The sequence below is a fragment of the Lutra lutra genome, chromosome 10 (genome assembly GCF_902655055.1).
Source record: "Lutra lutra chromosome 10, mLutLut1.2, whole genome shotgun sequence".
Lineage (NCBI taxonomy): Eukaryota > Metazoa > Chordata > Mammalia > Carnivora > Mustelidae > Lutra > Lutra lutra.
This window is the reverse complement of record NC_062287.1, coordinates 114,534,226-114,552,670: the sequence shown is the minus strand read 5'-3', so window position 1 is coordinate 114,552,670 and position 18,445 is coordinate 114,534,226. Positions and strand designations below refer to the sequence as shown.

General features: G+C 62.5%; 3 protein-coding genes and 1 pseudogene across 5 annotated transcripts; 1 reads left to right on the top strand and 3 right to left on the bottom strand.

Moving 5' to 3' along the window:
* The first annotated feature begins 234 nt into the window (after positions 1 to 234).
* Positions 235 to 6,940, top strand: PGGHG (protein-glucosylgalactosylhydroxylysine glucosidase). Of its 3 annotated transcripts, XM_047690588.1 has the most exons (15): positions 235 to 895; positions 1,199 to 1,482; positions 1,801 to 2,011; positions 2,087 to 2,522; positions 3,387 to 3,506; positions 3,695 to 3,826; positions 4,012 to 4,123; positions 4,364 to 4,436; positions 4,526 to 4,662; positions 4,797 to 4,930; positions 5,058 to 5,153; positions 5,351 to 5,448; positions 5,526 to 5,737; positions 5,846 to 5,888; positions 6,195 to 6,940. In XM_047690588.1, exons 2-15 carry the CDS (start codon positions 1,224 to 1,226, stop codon positions 6,259 to 6,261), a joined length of 2,130 nt encoding a protein of 709 aa, XP_047546544.1. In that variant the 5' UTR covers positions 235 to 895; positions 1,199 to 1,223; the 3' UTR covers positions 6,262 to 6,940. The 3 variants fall into 3 exon arrangements, 2 of the variants coding, with proteins under 2 accessions (XP_047546544.1, XP_047546545.1); XR_007120838.1 differs by having other exon boundaries at positions 3,994 to 4,123; positions 5,608 to 5,737; positions 5,846 to 6,940; XM_047690589.1 differs by having other exon boundaries at positions 5,846 to 6,940.
* Positions 6,941 to 8,865: 1,925 nt separating this feature from the next.
* On the bottom strand, positions 8,866 to 10,492 carry IFITM5 (interferon induced transmembrane protein 5). Its single transcript, XM_047690593.1, has 2 exons — positions 10,127 to 10,492; positions 8,866 to 9,582 (listed from the first exon to the last, which is right to left on the bottom strand). Exons 1-2 carry the CDS (start codon positions 10,316 to 10,318, stop codon positions 9,370 to 9,372), a joined length of 405 nt encoding a protein of 134 aa, XP_047546549.1. The 5' UTR covers positions 10,319 to 10,492; the 3' UTR covers positions 8,866 to 9,369.
* Positions 10,493 to 13,353: 2,861 nt separating this feature from the next.
* LOC125078265 (interferon-induced transmembrane protein 1-like) lies at positions 13,354 to 14,589 on the bottom strand. The gene is made up of 2 exons (XM_047690592.1): positions 14,260 to 14,589; positions 13,354 to 13,639 (listed from the first exon to the last, which is right to left on the bottom strand). The coding sequence occupies exons 1-2, from the start codon at positions 14,506 to 14,508 to the stop codon at positions 13,448 to 13,450; spliced, it is 441 nt and encodes a 146-aa protein (XP_047546548.1). The 5' UTR covers positions 14,509 to 14,589; the 3' UTR covers positions 13,354 to 13,447.
* Positions 14,590 to 16,204: 1,615 nt separating this feature from the next.
* LOC125078268 (interferon-induced transmembrane protein 1-like) lies at positions 16,205 to 17,472 on the bottom strand (annotated as a pseudogene).
* Positions 17,473 to 18,445: the final 973 nt, after the last annotated feature.

The following is an 18,445-nucleotide window of genomic DNA, read 5'->3' as shown; positions in this document are numbered from 1 at the left end:
GGAGGGGCCTGAGCAACTGGTCCCCCGCAGTTTCCAACACCTGTACTGGGGGAGGTGGCAAGTAGAGCTGGTTCCAAGGGGTATGTTGACTCAGAGTGTCTCTGGCTGAGCCCGGTGGTCAGAGCACAGGCAGGGCAGAGAGGCAAGGAGAGGGACCCAGGGCCCAGGGCCCAGGACCCAGCTCTGGAATGACCGCATGGGCAGGTGGGGAACCAAGTCTGAGAGCAGAGGCCCCAGAGAGTCAGAGGCTGGGGCCAGAGCCAAGGGAGGGACTGCTCCTGGAGGACGGCGTCGCCACCTCTCCGAAGGGGGGACACGGAAGCTCGCGGAGAGACGGAGGAAACAGCGCCGGAGCGGGGCAAGCGCCTACCAAAGGCCCTGCCCCTCTCGTACCGGTCCCTGGACACCTCCTTGGGGTGCGAGTTCAAACTGTGCCTCCCGCGCACTTTCCCTCGAGCGCCACCCGCGCAGCGGCAGCACTGGGTCTGCGCACCGACCGCCGCGGCCGGTCGCCCGCCAGCTGCCCCGCCCCGGGGGTGGGGGCCCGGTTGTCCCGCCCTGCGCGGCCCTGAGGGCGGGACCGCAAGGCCTTCCGGCGACGGGGCGGCGGCGAGCTGAGTGTCCTTTTGCCGTGGAGGGGCCGCGCGGAGCGGGCTGGAGCCTGGGGACACACAGGGCCGCGGTGAGCCCCAGAGACCCTCCCCCGCCTGCCTCCCGGAGCCCCGGCTCCTGCCGCGCCCCGGCCCAAGAGCGCTGGCCTCCGCCCCCACCCCACCCCCGCCCCCACCGCCCTGACCGCCCCGGACCACGCTGCGGCACATAAGCCCCCTCTCCCAAGCCGGCCTTCCTGAGGACCAGCGTGGAAGACGGAGGCCTCCTCACTCCCCACTGACAGGTCGGGGCTCGTGGGGGTGTGGCTTGGAAAGAGCTGGAAGGTGGGAGTTTGGGGACCCAGCTGGGTGTCTGGAGATCATTGTCAGGAGTTTGAGCATCTCTTAGGGTGGAAAGTGTTTCCTGGGGGGCTCAAAAGTGGAGTCTGTGGAAATCCGAGCTGCCCAGGAGGCCCACACCCTCCCCACCAGCTGTCCCAGGCATCAGCCAAGCGGTGGGGTGGGAGGAAGGGGGCTTGGGACTTTATAGACAGTCAAAAGAGGGAGGCCCAGCCAATTGTGGGGGCCACTGACTCCCCCTTTAACAGGCCACTCTGCTGAGCAAGGCTTTCCATGGAGGATGCCAGTGAGGACCCCACCATATTCACTGCCCATTCTCTGCCCGGTGACCCCCGGCTCTTGGCCACCATGACCAACACATACCTGGGCACACGTGTGTATCATGACACACTGCATGTGAGTGGCGTGTACAATGGGGCTAGCGGGGACACACACCGGGCCGTTCTGCCAAGTCCCCTCAATGTCCAGCTGGAGGTCCCTGGAGACACAGGAGATCAGCTGACAGAGACCTTTGTCCTGGACACTAACACAGGTAACCAGCACCGCCCTGCTCCCCCACCTGAGCCATTGTTCCAGGTGACGGGATGGCAGCCCCATCCTGCCACCTTCCAACTCAGGATGCCCAACTCACAGGGAAAAGGAGGGCTTCAGCCCTAGAGACCTCCTGAACCCGGGCAAGCTAGGCATCCTCTGTCATCTGTGCCGCTGGAGCTCTCCAGACACGGCGGCTGGCGCTCAGAGGGCGGCCCCACCTCCCTGAGGGGCGAGTAGCTTTGTAACCATCCTCACTGGCACTCAGTGGGGCCTGCAGGTTGCCCTGACACACACCCCCCCCACCGCCCATTCCCAGGCTCCTTTCTGCACACCCTAGAGGGCCCCAGCTTCCGGGCCTCCCAGCGCATCTACGCCCACCGCGTGCTGCCTCACGTCATGGCTTTCAGTGTGTCCATCTCCCGTGTGGCCGTGGGGGACTGCCCCGTCACGGTGCTGCTGCGGTCCACCTTCTCCCCAGAAAGCCCAGACCTGGGCCTGCATCTGGGTCCTGACTTCCAAGGAGCCCGGTGAGGAGGGGGTCATGCCTGGCCAGGTAGACCAAGGAGGGAGCTGCTCCCTTAGACATGGCCACACTCTTGCAGGTATCTTTATGGCCGCACGCTAACCCCGGAGCAACCTGGGGGGTCCCAGCAGGAGGTACACATGCTGTGGACACCAGTGCCCCCAGCCCTGACGCTTGGGGAGAGAGAGCAAGACCGGACCTGGGAGTTCCTGACTGTGGTTGGCGGCAGCCAGGCTGAGGCCCGAGCCTGCCTTACCGAGGCCTTGCGGCTGCAGACAAGAGGCACTCTGTACCCCACCCATGCCCAGGCCTGGGCCCAGCTCTGGGCTGGCTGTGGCCTGGATGTGCTAGGGCCCCTACCCCTGCGCCAGGCCTTGCGTGGTGCCCTCTATTACCTGCTCAGTGCACTGCCCCAGCCCGGGGCCCCAGGATACACCTGCCACGGCCTAAGCCCTGGGGGCCTGTCCAACGGGAGCCGAGAGGAATGCTACTGGGGCCACGTCTTCTGGGACCAGGTATGCACCAGTCCACCCCCAGCACACAGCAGACACAGACGGGGCGGCACACGGGCACAGACAGTGCCGTGGCTAAGGGCACAGGCAAGCTGCTATCTCTGCCCTCCCTGGGATGGGGCTGTGAACTGAGGGAGCACAGAGGCCATGGCAGAAGGGAAGGCTTCCTGGAGGAGGTGGAATCTCAACCAAAGAATATATGGGCGTTTGGTGGAAAAGAGGCAAAGGGGTCACAGGGTACAAACAGCAGAGCTGAGGAGGTGTGGGGCATCTGCAGGGGCAGAAGGAGGAAGAGACATTGTAGGGGGCTGTGAGAGCCATGGAGACTTGAACTGGGGAGTGATGCTGCCAAAGGTGTACTCTGGGAGGGCCCTCGTGGCTGCTGAGGGGAGCATAGGCAGAGGAGGGTGGGGACTTGGACAGGAGTGGGAGCCAGGAGAGCCTGGGGCTCGGTGTCCGTGAGCGTGGGAGGGTCCGAGCTGCTACCCCTGCTCATCAGACGCCTCAAGAGGCCAGTGCTGTGGCCTACCCTGGTGAGGCTGAGTCACTCACTCCAGGTCAGGCAGCTAGTGGACCGTGGTGCCACCCACGCAGCTTCTGGCCTGAGCTCCCGGGGGGACCCAGGTGCCTGCTGAGGACCAGACCCGAAGAGCACCTAGTCTGGAGGCTGGGACGTGGGTTGGGCAGGTGTGGGGGGCCCAGGGTGGACCCAGGGTGGGCAGCACAGGAAGAAGCTGGACGGAGACAGGAGCTCTCAGGGAGGCGGCGTGAGCAGCGCTGGCTCTGGCCAAGGCAGCATGTGGGCAGGGGGAGAGACAGAAGGGTGTGAGAGCTCTGAACATGGGGCCCTTCCTCACTCGCTGTCAGGATCTCTGGATGTTCCCAAACATCCTGATGTTCCACCCAGAGGCCGCCAGGGCGCTCCTGGAGTACCGTGTCCGGACCTTGGGCGGGGCCCTAGACAATGCCCGGAAGCTGGGTTACCAGGTGAGGGGGCCCAGGCACCCACCCTGTGGAGTCCCTGAAGGACCTGATGTCCCCACATCCCTCCTAGGCCTGCACCCATCACCTCAGGCTCCTCTCTGGGTGGGGAGAGCACTGGGAAGTGGGTGTGCCGTCCCTGTGCCCCAAGGCCCTAGAAGAGTCAGGTCTGCTCCGTGCCCCCAACATCTCAGGGAGCCAAGTTTGCCTGGGAGAGTGCAGGTTCTGGTCTGGAGGTCTGCCCTGAGGACATTTATGGGACGCAGGAGATTCACATCAATGGAGCTGTGGCATTGGCCTTCCAGCTGTACTACCATGCCACCCAGGTGAGGGAATGCCATGCCCACCAGGTAGGACCCCCCCATCCAGCAGGGCCGTGCTCCACTACCCCCACCATGACTTGTTATCTGGGGCCAGACCTTCACTTCTGGGCACTCAGAAGGGTGGGCACTGGCAAGAAATTTAGTAACCAATGACGTGGTCCTTGTCCCAGCTTCTCCTGTTCCCCCAGGACGTGCAGCTCTTCCGAGAGGCTGGTGGCTGGGATGTGGTCAGGGCTGTGGCTGAGTTTTGGTGCAGCCGAGTGGAGTGGAGCCCTGAGGAGGGAATGTACCACCTGAAGGGTGAGGGCTTGAGGAGGGCGGGATAGTCGTGGGGAGGGGGCTTGGTCCCAGGGGAGGGCGAGTGGTAGAAGGGAGAGGCATGAACAGCTGTGGCAGGGAGAGTAGGTGGGGCAGGTGTGGTCCTCAGTTCAGCATGGGATCTCCAGCACCTGATGTGGCCAGGCCCACACTGGCTACTGGCATCAGGGGCAGGTCCCTAGGACTCTTCACTTAAGCACCATCCTGCACTTGTGTGCCCAGGAGTCATGCCCCCCGACGAATACCATTCAGGAGTCAACAACTCTGTGTACACCAACGTGCTGGTCCAGAACAGGTCAGACCAAAACTCCTTTCCAAACCTCCACCACGCAGAGGCCCAGCTGGGAGGACTCAGGCCATACCCTCTCCCTGCCTCTGCCCCAGCCTGCGCTTTGCTGCTGCCCTGGCCCAGGACCTGGGTCAGCCTGTCCCCAGCGAATGGCTGGTAGTGGCTGATAAGATCAAGGTGCCCTTTGACCCGAAGCAGAACTTCCACCCTGAGTTTGATGGGTACCAGCCTGGTGAGTGCACTAGGAGCTACCTCAGGGCCCCTTTATGTCTCCCACGGGACCTGTGTCCGCCCTGGCCATCCCCTACCTGATGGAGCAGCCCCCTTCCTGTTCCCACCCGAGTCAGCAGCACCGTCCCTCCCCAGGAGAGGAGGTGAAGCAGGCTGACGTCGTGCTTCTGGGTTACCCCGTCCCTTTCCACCTGAGTCCTCACATTCGAAGGAAAAACCTGGAGATTTATGAGGCTGTGACATCTCCAAGGGGCCCTGCCATGACCTGGGTAAGGAAACTGCAGGGGTGTGGGGTGGCGGTCCTCACAACCACCCCAGCCCTCCCCCACTAGCCTCAGTCTCCCCTCCCCATGTGGTGGGCTTTGCCCCAGCATGTCCTCTGACCTCTGACCCCAGAGCATGTTTGCCGTGGGCTGGATGGAGCTGAAGGACCCCTGGCGGGCGCGGGACCTCCTGGAGAGATGCTTTGCCCACATAGCTGAGCCCTTCAAGGTAGCTGGGTCTCCATGTCAACTCACATGCTTGTGTGCCTGGTTGGGGGGAGGTACACACCCACCTCCCGCCGTGGCCCTGGGGGGGCAGGAGTGGGAGTGCAGCAGGGGCAGGTCCCTGGGGACACGTGCCTGACCCTTGGAAGCAGGGGCAGCAGCTCCCGGGAGTCTGGCCACTAACTGCCTTGGCACATGCAGGTGTGGACGGAGAATGCAGACGGGTCGGGCGCTGTGAACTTCCTGACAGGCATGGGGGGCTTCCTGCAAGCCGCACTCTTTGGATTCACAGGGTTCCGGTGAGTGCATGTCTGGTCGAGAGCAGTCCCATCCCCTCCCCACTGCCCGCTCTCATGAACGTCTCCCCTCCCCCCAGGATCACCAGCGCTGGCGTGACCTTCGACCCCATATGTCTGGCCGGGGTGTCTGGAGTGTGCATCCGTGGCCTCTCTTACCAGGGGAACAAGCTGGACTTCTCCTTCTCCAAGGGCTGCGTGACAGTTGAGGTCAAAGCCCAGGCTGGACCCTGGGCCCCACCCCTGGAGGCTGAGCTGTGGCCAACACACACTCGCCTCCCCCTGCTCCCAGGTAGGCAGCCGCCCAGACTCCCCCAGGGGTGCAGAGCAGGTGAACCACCAGGGTGAGGGTAACCCCCAGGCATGTGCCCCCACTCCAGGTGCCCTCCTCTCCCTGCAGGGCACAAAGTCTCCTTTCCCTGCTCAGCTGGACGGATACAAAGGTCAGTCCCAGAGGCAGCAAGTTCTGCTCCAAGAGTTTCCTAGGAGAATTTTTGAAGATGCTAGGCACCGGCCCCGAACCCACAGGAACCCCACGGGACACGGCTGGGTCCTCCATCCCCACCAGGGCCCTCACCCTGGCGCCGTCGTGGGTCGTGAGCACTGCACCTGAACAACCTGGGCTGCGGGGCTGTCTCCTGGGTCCTCGGATCTGGCCTCCCTCTGTGGGTACCCCCAGCTGGCTGCAGCCAGCCCCCACCCTCATGGCCTGCTGATCCCTTTCCTCCCACCTACTCTCCACCTGGCAGCCAGGCTCACAGGCTCCACGGAAAGTCTGAATTCATTGGCCCAAAGTTGAGGATGGTCCGCCTCTAGCCTGAACCCCTCCCCAGCCTAACCCTCCTTGGCCTGCAGCTTTCTCGTGGCCTCCCACTCAGCCACATCTGCACCTGCCTGTCTGGTCTGATACCTGCACCTGTACCCTTCCCCAGGACACCCCAGGGTGGGGCCAGGGTGTGGCAGGCAGCTCTCTGGAGAAGGCAGAAATGGGGAGAGTAGCCAGGGCGGGGAGCATGAGGCACTCCCCCGTGGGTACCCTGGGACTCTCAGTTACAGACCAGAAAGGAACTTCATGTCTCATACAGACAAGGTCAGGCATGGCTGAATCCAGGTGCGCTCAGCTCCTCAGTGCAGGGCTCCTCCAGCCCTGCGGCAACTTCAGTGAGTCCCCGCCATGAGCCTTTCCTCAGCTAAGAAGAGGGGGGGTGGGGTGCAGAACAGGACCCCACATCTTCCCTCTGACCAGCCAGAAGGACTGGGGCCGAGGGTACGTGGGTTGAAGGCCACCGGCCTGGGCCCATCTGTCCAACAGGCTGCCTCTCCGCCTAGGGCCTCAGCCCCTTGGTTGACACATCCCCCTGGGGTCCTTGGGGGTTTCTTGGAGAAGGAGGTGAGATGGTGCTGCTGCCAGGATTTGGGTGAGGTCACCCACCTGCGCCAAGTCTGCCTGAGGAATTAAAATCCCACGCTGGGACAAGGGCGTCTGCCATCAGGAGCTGGTGGTCTCCTTCCCTCTGAACAGGACGGCTGCCTGGTAGACAGGGCAGGTCGGGAAGTGCAGTCACATGCTCATATGGTGGGCCTCCCGCCTTCCTCCCCTATTCTCCCTCCATTCTTGGTGGAGAGTTGGTCCAAGTTCTCCAGGAAGCAGACACTGGGCATCCCAGCTGTAACGGACAGAGCCATGTGGGAGGGGGGAAGGAGCAGGGTGGAGGCATCAGGGACCCCGAGGCTCGTGTCTGGTTCACCATGGGGAGCAGCACGCGGGAGGAAGGACGGCCTCCAAGGGAGCTCCGCCGGCCCAACTGCAGATCCGTGTAGATGTCAGTGCTGGTCCCCGAGAGCAGGTGGCCTCAGAGCCTAAAGCCAGCACCTTGGCAGGGCTCGTCCGGGTGCCCAGGGCTCTCCCTCAACGGTCGGCTGTGGGGCAAAAGCTGAGGCCCACCTGCGAGAGCGGGGTGTGGCAGCCAGGACCATGCCCGTAGAGCAGAGGCTTGTTCCCGCAGCCCTGGAGCAGGTGTGGGCACAGACATCACAGGTGGGCTGGTGGGGGACCCCGCCCTCACAAGGTGCACACAGCCTGACACTACTGCCCACAGGCCACACATGTGTGCCTGCACCTGGGCACAGAGAGAGCTGACCCTCTGGGGCACCGTGGCAAGGTGGTGGGGCACGAGTGCTGGCATGGACGGTCAGGGGTCCGTGGCAGCCCACTGCCTCAACTTGATCAGGGCCCCTCAGCCTGCCCAGGAGACGGTCTGGGAGAGGGTGGGCTACCGACACGCTCTGTGTCCTTGGCACTGGGCACAGGCCAGACTGTCTCTGTTCCCCACACCAGATGTGGTGACCAGCAGACCATCCCATGCTTAGGGACATGTACCTGGTCACACACAAGCTGATCCCTGCTCCCAACCCATGCCCCGGTTGTCCCCTTCATGAGCCAAACCTGGAGCACAGGATTGGTGCTGTGTCCATCCTGTCCCAGCACTGGCACACTGCCCTTACCCCCGGTCCGGTGTGGGAGCAGCACCCAGCATGGGCCAGTGCACCACCTCTGGCCCCAGGCCCTAGGCAGCACACCCCTGCCTGCACGGGCTGGCTTGGAACGGTGCTCACTCCGGTACGGGGCTGGGACGCTGCTGCCGCTGCTGCGTGGCCAGGATGCCACCTCTGCTCGCACACCATGTGCGCAGCTAGGCCAGCTGTTGGCTGTCACAGAACAGAGGGTGCTCTGAGGCTCCAAGGGTAGCAGCTGGACAGACCCCCACACCCAGCCCAGGCCGATGTGCCGGCAAAGGGGGCTCCCTGGGTGGGGTACTCAAAACCCTGACCGCCCTACTGTTAAGGCCCCTGCAATTAGTCTGCCCTGTCATCGGGCCGGCCACAGAGGGACCTCAGGGACTTGGTCCCAGCCACACAGGGTGTGTGCATGTGTTCAAGCACACCCCATCTTTGCCAGGCTCTGCCGGCTTCCGGGAAGGGGGAGAAAGTGCACAAGGGGGTGGGGGGTACAAGGACACGTGCCCAGCCCCAAGAATACTCAAAGGTGCCCCCCACCGTGTTCACTCCCTGCCCAACTCCGTGTGTGTGTGTGAGGTATGTGTGCGAGGGTCATGATTGTGGGCTTCTGTGTTTTTGTGTCCAGCCTCCCTGTGCCAGGAGGGAGGGAACCCATGGTGGGGACCGAAAACTAAAGGAATGCAGGCATCATAGGGACAGACAGAATGACCCAGAGAAGGAGGCTGGCCCTCGCCTGACCCACCAACAAAAACATGCAGGGTGAGGACAAGTGATGTCCCCTTCGGGGCTCCGGCTTAACACAAGTGCACTCCCAGATAGGGAAGGGCACACATGTTTTGGAAGAGAGGCCACTAAACCACAGTGCCCAGCAGGGCAGCAGAGATCAAAAGCCCGAGTTCCTGGACTTCATTCTAAAATACGCAGGCGTCCCCACCCCAGAAGCCACAAGCCTCCCAGTGCCAAGTGAGGGCAGCAGTCGGGGCAGGGCCCAGCAGACAGAACCAGTCATCCTAGCATCAGGCTGCATAGTCCAGGGGGATTTAGTTTGCGTGGTCCCCAGGGTGGTTCCTCTCAGGAAGAAACCCTCTCCCACCCCAGCAAAAAGCCCAAGAGGCACTTTCTGGAAGCAGGTGCTTTTAATTATGAAACCAAGCCTGAATGAGTCTGGTATGAGGAGGGAGGGTCCAGCCTGGGCATAAGGAGGTAGGGGAGTGGGGACCATCAGGGCTGGAGTTGAGGCCACTGGGGTCCAAACAAGGGATCTTTGGGGTCAGCATTAGGTGCCCACGGTGGGATGGTGGAGATAGGGTTCCAGGGGGTCAGGGTAGAGACCCCGGAGCAGGGCCCTGGGATTTGGTCCTGGGGTCAGGGTCCGTAGTCAGGATGCGGACAAGGCCCAGCCTATCAGTCATAGTCCGAGTCATCGAACTTGGTGCTAAAGAAGGCAGCGGAGTCCTTGGCCAGCCGGGACAGGTGTAGCGCGCCTGTCACCACCAGCGCCAGGAGCAGCAGCGGTGGCACCAGCGCCCACATCATGGCCAGGATGTTGTAGCACTTGGCTTTGGACCCCAGACGCCGGGCTGCCTCCAGGTCTCCAGCCACCTTCTGGTCCCGGGCCTGTGGACCAGGGGCAGGGCCAGGTCTCTACGTGCCCTAGGGGCCCTGCCTCCTCCCATTCCTCCTGTGGACCTGGAGGCCATCCTGGGCCAGCCTCAGCCTCCAAGGACCCTCTGTGGGTGGAGAGTCCTGGGATGCGGAGGACCCTGAGGAGAAGCCGGAGGGCTTTTGGTCGTAGGAGCCCCCAGCATGCGAAAAGCCGTTCGATGAAAGAGACCCCCTTGGGTAGCCCCCCACCACCTCTGTGCTCTTCTGGATGGACTAGACCCCCCCCCCCTTCAGGACCATAGCCCTGCCTCAACGGAGAAGCCCTCATGAGGCAAAGAGCTTGTCGACTGCTTGGCTAAGGGAGTGGCCTTCTCACAGGCGTCACCCCTGGAGAGCCCCTCCCGCCGCGAGCCTCTGGGGCCCTCCGGAAAAGCAACCCCCCTCCGGAGAGACTCCTGCCTGCCCACCTGGATGGAGTAGCCACCCCCCCAGAGCCACCCCCCCCCGCCCCACCTCAATGGAGTAGCCACCCCCCAAACCCCCTGCACAGGCCCACCTTGATGGAGTAGGCCAGCGCCAGGAAGCCGAGGCAGCACAGGTTCAGGTAGAGCGTGCTGAACACCGACCAGATCAAGTGGTCTCGAGGTGTGAGTCTGGGCGCCCCCAGGGTGAGGGCCGTGTGGGCGGCGCCGTCAGCCTTGTGGGCCGTGGGGGCCCGGGGGTCCTCGCGGGGGTACGAAGTGTCCATGGGTTCCAGCGCCGTCTCCTCCTCGCTCCGGCTCCCGCTTCGAGGGTGGGCGCCCCGGGCCACTTATAGCCCCGCGGCCCCTCCCGAAGCCCGGCCCGGCGCCGCCCGCTAAATATAACGACAGATTACAGCCCCGCGCGGCAGAGAGCGCGGCCCCGCCCCGCCGCCCTGGTCCCCTGCCCCGGAGCCTCCGCCGAGCCCCTGCCCCGTGGCCAATAGGAGTCGGAGGGGCCGTTTCGGGGCTGCGGGTGGGGACGTGTCGCCTCAGCTGCGGAGGAAGGCTGCAGACCCCCCAGGGTTGGGCTCTGTCCCCAGAACCCAGAGTTCCAGGCTTGGTCATCCCGGGATCTCCTCGGCTCAGCAGCGTCCAGCCTTGGCATCCCAGACGTCCCTGCCCCTGTGCTGGTGGGAGTTCACCGGCCCCAGCAGGAGGGAAGCAGGGCTGCGGCATGGAGGGGGTTAGGGGGGGGGGGGACCCCAGCACCAGTGGTACCGCCGCTGTCTGGTGCTGCCCCCAGCTCTCTCTGAGCTCTGCTGTGCGCCCCACCGCCCTCGCCGCCGCCAGACAGCTGCTTCTCAGACTCCGTGGCTGGTTCCTGCTGTCCTCCGAGGTTTGGAAGGATGAGCTCAGGGCTCCGTTCTGGGCTCCCTCTGGAGGGCCCAGCAAGCCCTCGGCTGTCAATGCCACCCGTGCACCACTGACATTTACAACAAGGGGCCAGACCTCACTGCGGACCCCCGGCTCACATACGGGCAGAAGGGCTCCCCACCTCACAAGAGACCTCCAGTTCCTGTCCCCCAACCTCCTGTCTTCCTCAGCTGTGGTTGTTACAAAAAGTACCACAGACTGGGTGCCTTATAAACAATAGAAATTTATTTCCCACAGGTCTGGAAGCAGGAAGTCCCATGGGGGCCAGCATGGGCAGGTTCTGGTGAGACCCTCTTCCTGGTTGCCTTCGGATAACTTCTCAGTGTGTGCTCATGGGCTAGGGAGTTCTGTGGGTCTCTGATAACAACATGAGGGCTCCGCCCCCATGACCCAATTACCTCCCAAAGCCCCCACTTCCTGCTACCAACACTTTGGGCATTAAGATTTCAAGATACAAATATTGGAGGACAAAAACCAGGGCCCCCACAGAGAGTTTGACTTGGGCCTGCCATGATTCCTAGGACCCATTGTCACCCTGTGACCTCCAGGGTTGGCAGCAGGGCTGAAGACTGGGTTCCATCGCCAAAGGCCAATGAGTTAGCCAGTCCGTGGCTAAGTAATGAAGCCTCCATAAAGCCCCAAGGACAAGGTTTTAAAAACTTCGGGATGGGGAACACGTGGAGACCCCGGGAGAGGGGTTTGCCTGGCAGGACCTCGAACGTTTCCCAAGACCTCACCCTGGGCATGTCTGTTGGGCTGTTCCTGACTTGGATCCTTTTGTAACCAGCTGGGGATCTAGTAAGTGAAATGTTTCCCTGAGTTCTGTGAGCTGCTCTGGCGAATGACTAGCACCAAGAAGTCACAGGAACCTCGGATTTATAGCCACTTGGTCAGAAGCCCAGGTGTCAGCCCCGACTTGTGCGTGGCACCGGAAGTGGGGGGAGGGGGACAGTCTCCTAAAGCTGAACCCTAACCCGTGGGATCTGACATTACCCCTGGGTAGATAGTGACCACACTGCTGGTGTCCCGCATTTGCTTAGTACTCTCTGGGCAGCCCCGCACTGGAATTGGGCTGTTAGACCTAAAAATAAAACTGCCAGTTATTTTACCAGCAGAAGGGTTTATCTGGGAAAGCAGAAAATTGCAATTCTGGAAAAGCAAGCTATGGCAGAACCATAGATAAGTCCCCAGAAAAGAGCAAAGTTCTTTTATAGGTAGAGGGGTGGAGTTGGGAGGCTCAGACTAGAAGTCCGTTGCAGAGAACTGGAAGCCGCAAGCATAGTGGCTTCTCTTTACTTGAATTGTGATCAGCGCTTCTTGGTTGGGCTCGGCTCTCATTGGCTGAACTGTGCAGTCCTTGGCGGAGTGGTGCTCCCATTGGCTGAGCCGTGATGGGCGTGGGCTGAGTTGTGCTCCCATTGGCTGGGCTCGGCCCTCCATCACTGGCTGGGCTCTCGCCTCCTTGGTCTGGGCTCTGCCCTCATTGGCCGGGCGGCCCGGACGGACGCGGCCGCCTAGTCCCACCGCGAAGGCGGAGGCTGCGCGCAGGCGGTGGCGGCGGGAGACTGGCGGCCGCTGCGTGTGACTTGGGGCCGCAGGTGCAGGACAAATAGCTTTACATCCTGGGCTGGGCGCGGGGTCCACCAGTCCTCTCGGATCCCTGGGTTTCCAGACCCGGAGAAGGCCTCCGGGCGCTGCAGGGGCGGCGGGGGCCAGGCCGCGGAGCTGGGGATCCGGGGCTGGAGGGAGGCCGCACACAGAGCGAGGGTGCGCGCCTCGTCCAGGCCAAGACCGTCCCCTCCCGTCGCAGAGGCGCTCCGCGGCCCGGATTCTGCGACCCGCGCTGAGCTTGGCCGGGATGGAGTGAAGCCCGGAGAAGCCTGGACCCCGTCCACCGCAGGAGCCCGAAGTCACCCGTGCTCAGGAACAGCCCGCGGCCAGTCCCAGCGCGGGGGAGGGGCGCCCACCTCCTCAGGCGCCCGCGGGACAGCCGCCCCCTCCGCGAGCAGGGACATCGCGTGGTGGCGGGGGATGAGCCGCGGTGGGAGGGGCACCCCCAGACCCTGCGGAGAGCAGCCGGTCAGGACTTGGGCCCGGGAGCGCCGGGGCGGCCCCGCAGGCCCCGGGGCGGCTACACTCCGGATGTGTACATGGGCGGGGTTGATGGGTCCGCTCCTGGGGCCCAGTGGGTCCACAGGACAGCAGATCTCTGGGAAGAGAGCTCGACCTAAAACCAACGTCCATGTGTTGCCGCAGCTGGCAGTCAGATACAGGCCAGGCCTCAGCCCAAGCCCACCCGCCCCACACATAACACAGAGCAGAGTACAGGGGGGCAGTGGGGCACGTGCTCTCAGAGGCAGGATGGGGAATCTGTGAAAACACGGCACCCCACACACAAGCGCTTTATTGACTGCAACGGTAGACTGACGCGGACAGAAAAGGCTGCGTCCCGGGGGACAGCCTCAGGCCACGGGCAGCTCCTAGTAGCCTCCATACTGTCTGACCGTCTCGGAAATCATCTGCGGAATCATCAGCGATCCAGTGACAAAAAGGGTGATGAACGTGATGGTCAGCAGGAGGCCCAAGACCAGGGCCCAGATGTTCAGGCACTTGGCGGTGGAGGCGTAAGTCTGGGCCCCAATCATGTCACCCACCATCTTCCGGTCCCTGGACTGCGGGGGAGAGATGGAGGGTGGGGTCAGGACAGGGTCCTCAGGTGCCTCTGCCCCCACCCCGGGGGTGGTCCCTGCCCAGAGCAGCAGGGTCCACCTGCCCTTCACCCTCCCATTCCCTGGAGCCTGAGCAGGAACCACCCCCACCACCGTGGGCCCCTCCCTCCTGGGGCCTCCCTCTCCTTCCTCAGCCTCTCAGCCTCTCAGGGGACCCCAGGGCTTGTCCTCCCTCTGCTTTGGCCCCTTCCCTGGCCTCACACCCTATGGCCATGGGTGGGGGCGGTTCCCTGTGAGTTCTTTGTTCTTTTTGGGAGAGCCTTAGAGCCTCCAGTGCATCCGAGGGCTGTGACTTCCAGCACTGGTCAGCAGGGGAAGTCCTTGGAATCCTGGGGACAAAGGCTGCTCATGGCCATCCCCAGGCCCCCTCCTGCAGCCTCACTGCAAACACATGCGCGTGCACACACTCGCTCACATCGTACACAGTCACTCACACGCACACATACACACACAGTCCTCTACACGCACGCACCAGCGCACACACACGTGCGCACCCTCTGGCTAGGCGGACCCCAGCGGGCACCTGCACCTCCCGGGAGAGCCCCCCAACCCCGCACACGCACCTTCACAGAGTAGGCGAAGGCCACGAAGCCCAGGCAGCACCAGTTCAAGAAGATGGTGTTGAACAGGGACCAGACGATGTGGTCGGGCACGGCTGTCTCACCACGGATGTTGATCACGGTGGTGGTCACGGGAGCCGAGCTCTGGGGGGGCCCGAGCACAGCCACCTCGTGCTCCTCCTTGAGCATCTCGTAGGTCGGGGGGACGCCGGCGTGGGTGCCAGGGAAGAAGGGCTGGGCGTTGTGGCTCATGGTGGGACACAGAGACCCTGTTGTGCATACACGGGTATTATACTGTGCTCTGGGCCTTTCCTTCTCCAGTAGTTTCGATTTCTCCAAAGTTTCTATTTCCTGCTGTTTCCAAAGTTGGGAACTGGCCAGGCTCCCGGAGGGCGGACCGATGCCTGAGTGTCCAGTTATAGCAGGGCCGGCTGGAGGAGCGTCCTGGCCCAGACACTCTAACTGGGCCTGGGTAGCTACCCCACTTCCCTATTTAGGGATATGGGTGGGCCCTGGGGTCTTTTTCAGCCTGGGACTGTCCCCACTGCTTTAAGAGTTTCCTACAGTCTCAGCTTATTAATAACTGGTGTTGTGGTTGACCTGCCCTGGTGGTTCTTACTATGATCACAAGAAGCCCTTCAGCTACAACGACCAGCAAACCTGAAAAAACTTAAAATCAGAGACTGGAAACTACACAGCACAGCTGTGGCCACGAAATAGGAGGGGGTTGGACGGAGGAGAGGGGGTGGAAGGGGGAGAGAAGCTGGACTAAAGGAGCACCTGACACCCCAGGGAGCTCAGAATAGAACAGCAGGAAATCTGGGCCCAAACAGTACAAAATCTACCAAGATTTTTTCCATGTGTCCACTTTATCTTGGCATGAGGCTGGCAATCTGCTTCTTTGAGATGGCTGTCCCTGAAATGGGTGCCTCTGATTAGTCAGGCACTTGCTATACAAGGAAGGGAGGTGGGAGGGGAGGGAGCAGGGTGGAGAGGAAGGGAGGGAGGGAGGGGGGACAGAAGAGAGGGAGGGAGAGAGGAAGGAAGCATGAAGAGCTGCTGACTTCAAGGGGAGCCCCGGGACTGGCCCGGCCCCACTGCTGGGACCCTGGCAAGCCTGGCTGCCCCAGAGGGCAAGGTGCCCCTGGAGAAGGGGTTTCCACGCTGACACCCGCCTGTGACCGCCCGGGCTTCTCCAGCCTCTCCAGGGTGACTGTGGGAGTGGGTCCCCCACCCACCCCCTGTGGGGCCTCAGACAGGAACACCCGCCTGGGGCCAGCTCCTCCTACACGGGGCAGAGGATGGTCCCCACCCCCCCCACGGGCAGCCCAGCCTCCGACGAAAGCTCCCAGCCAATGCCCAAGGGTCCCTGGTGGCTGCAGGGCCCAGCCAGGTCGGGTGGAGGGAGTGAGGCCTTCGGCTCAGGCTTTCTGTCCCTGGGGCTTAGCCGCCAGGTCTGACGACTGGCTTCTGCAGTCAGTCCACAGCCCAGAGCTCTGTCCCTCCCCCAGGCCACTCGAGGGCTGTCCCTACCCCAGGGGAGCAAGGACAGAGCTGGTGGGCTGGAGGAGGCAGCCGCACGAGGCAGCCATGTCTGGATCCGCCGGAGGGGCTGGGAGGTGCGGGTCTCCCCCAGCCGCACCCACAGAGACAGGAGCCCGCATCCTCCCCCCAGGCCCTGAGCTGCCCACTCCCCCCAGCACCAGTGTGTCCGCACCCCTGAGCGTCAGGGAGCCCCACCCTTGGGACCAAGGGTGTTCTGGACACGGGAGGTCCTTGGGTCTGGGGTCGTTCCCAGCAGGGGGCCGGAAACCAGCACAACCCGAGGACAGGCCCTGGCCCCTCAGAGCCCCACAGCTGGGCAGGGTGTGGGGAGGTGGGCTGAGTCTTGGGGCAGGCTAGGGACTCCGGCAGCGCCCCCCCACCCCCAGGAGACGTCACAGCGCCGTCACACGCAAGTGCACTTTATTGAACTCAGCTGTAGCCCGGCAGGTCTGCAAACACAGTGCAAAGGGCTGGGCGCTAAGGGGCAGGGCCAGAGGCCCCGGAGCAGGGCCAGTAGCGCATGGTGGACAATGGGGTCCTTGGCCATGAGCTCCTAATGGTAGCCACCACTCTTCATAACCTTTAAAATCATACTGTAGGCTGTAGTATAGGCAATCACCAGAAGAACAACAGATACAGCGGTCAGCAGGAGGCCCAAGACCAGGGCACAGGTGTTCAGGCACTTGGCGGTAGAGGCATAAGTCTGGGCCCCAATTATGTCACCCACCATCTTCCGGTCCCTGGACTATGGGGGAGAGATGGAGGGTGGGGTCAGGACAGGGTCCTCGGGTGCCTCCTCCCCCACCCCGGGGTGGTCCCTGCCCAGAGCAGCAGGGTCCACCTGCCCTTAACCCTCCCATTCCGCAGAGCCTGAGCAGGACCCCCCAACTGCCGCCATGGGCCCCTCCCTCCTGGGGCCTCCCTCTCCTTCCTCAGCCTCTCAGCCTCTCAGGAGACCCCAAGGCTTGTCCTCCCTCTGCTTTGGCCCCTTCACTGGCCTCACGCCCCATCACGGGGGAGCAGACTTTGAGTACCTTTTGCTTCTTTTGCACCAGACTTGAGGTCTGAATCCACAGTGTGAGGTTGGAGTGTCCCCACTTGGGCTGGGAGGGAGAACTTCTTGGGGACGGTGGGGACATGGGCCGACCCTACCATCCCCACGTCCTCCCTGCCTGTGCAGGCTCAGCCTGGGCTCTCCCTGGGAGCGGTCCCACGCACACATGCACACACTCACACTCGTACACACACGCACACCCTCAGGCTTCCCACACCCCGTGCGCCCTCTGGCCAGGCGGACCCCCGCGGGCTCACTGCTCCTGCACCTCCCGGGAGAGCCCCCCTAACCCCCCCAACCCTGCACACGTACCTTCACAGAGTAGGCGAAGGCCATGAAGCCCAGGCAGCACCAGTTCAAGAAGATGGTGTTGAACAGGGACCAGACGATGTGGTCGGGCACCGGTGTCTCCGTCTGGATGTTGATCACTTGGTGGTCACGGGAGCCGAGCTCTGGGGAGGCCCCAGGATGTCCACCTTGTTCTCCTTGACCATCTCCATCTCTGAAAGGAGCAGGTGTGTCCCGGCTGACGCAGAGTGGGGAAGTGGGCTCCCGATGCAGAGACCGAGTGGGTGAGTCTGATGCGGGGACAGTGCTCAGGGGCCCTCCCCCCTGAGGGCAGGTTTTTGGCTTCTCAGAAGTTTCTCTTTCCTGGTGTTTTGTAATTGGTGACTTGGCTGGCACTAGGTGGGCCAACCACGGGGTATCAGTTTCCACCAGAGCAGGGTGGCACAAAGGGCTGTGTGCTGCTTAATCTTCACTTTCTTTTACTGTAACTGATGGAAGTCGTATTTTATAGAACTTGGCTTTTTAACCCATGTAACGTGCAAAACAGAGTTTGCCGTTTTATCCATTTCACAGTGTGTCAGTGGAGACACACTTGGTGTGCAACAACCGTAACTAATATTTAGTTGCAGATCATTTTTATAACCAAAAATAAGCCCCATCCGGATCACTGACTCGCTCCCCATCTCCCGGTCCCCTGTGTCTGGCATTCCCTTTATATGTTGGCATCTCTCTGCATTTCCCTCATTCTGTCGCATGCTCTGGGAGAGGCTGCTTTCCCGTCGAATAATGTTTTGAAGCTTAATTTTGTCTTAGCATCTGTCCATACTTCTTTCCATCTTACGGCCACATGATACTCCGTGCTGTGGGTAGAAGACCTTTCTCACCCAGTAGTGACTTGCTGGACACTTAACTGTCTCCACTACTTGGCCGCTCTGAGTTACGTTGTGCCCATCCCCCACTCGGCACCAATTTCTCCATCTGCAGAACAGCCCCGGTGTTTTCCCCACAGGCTGCGTGGCCCCTTCGGTGTCATGGCTGCAGCTCCAGGGTTCCAATGTGGGCACGTCCCCGTCAGGCTGTGGGCCTCGCTCGCTCCGTTCCAGTGTCCTGGTCTCAGCAGGGTGCGCTGTGCGCATGGTCTGCTGTGGGGGTCTGTCACGCCAGGGTGAGGCCTTAGCCCTTCACGAGCCCCCCTGCCCCGGCTGGCGACCTTTCTTTCCTGGCTTAGGGTGGATGGGAAGGCCAACAGGACTGGGCAGGGTCTCTTCATCCCCCACAGTGGCTGGGCTCTTCCCAAGGCCG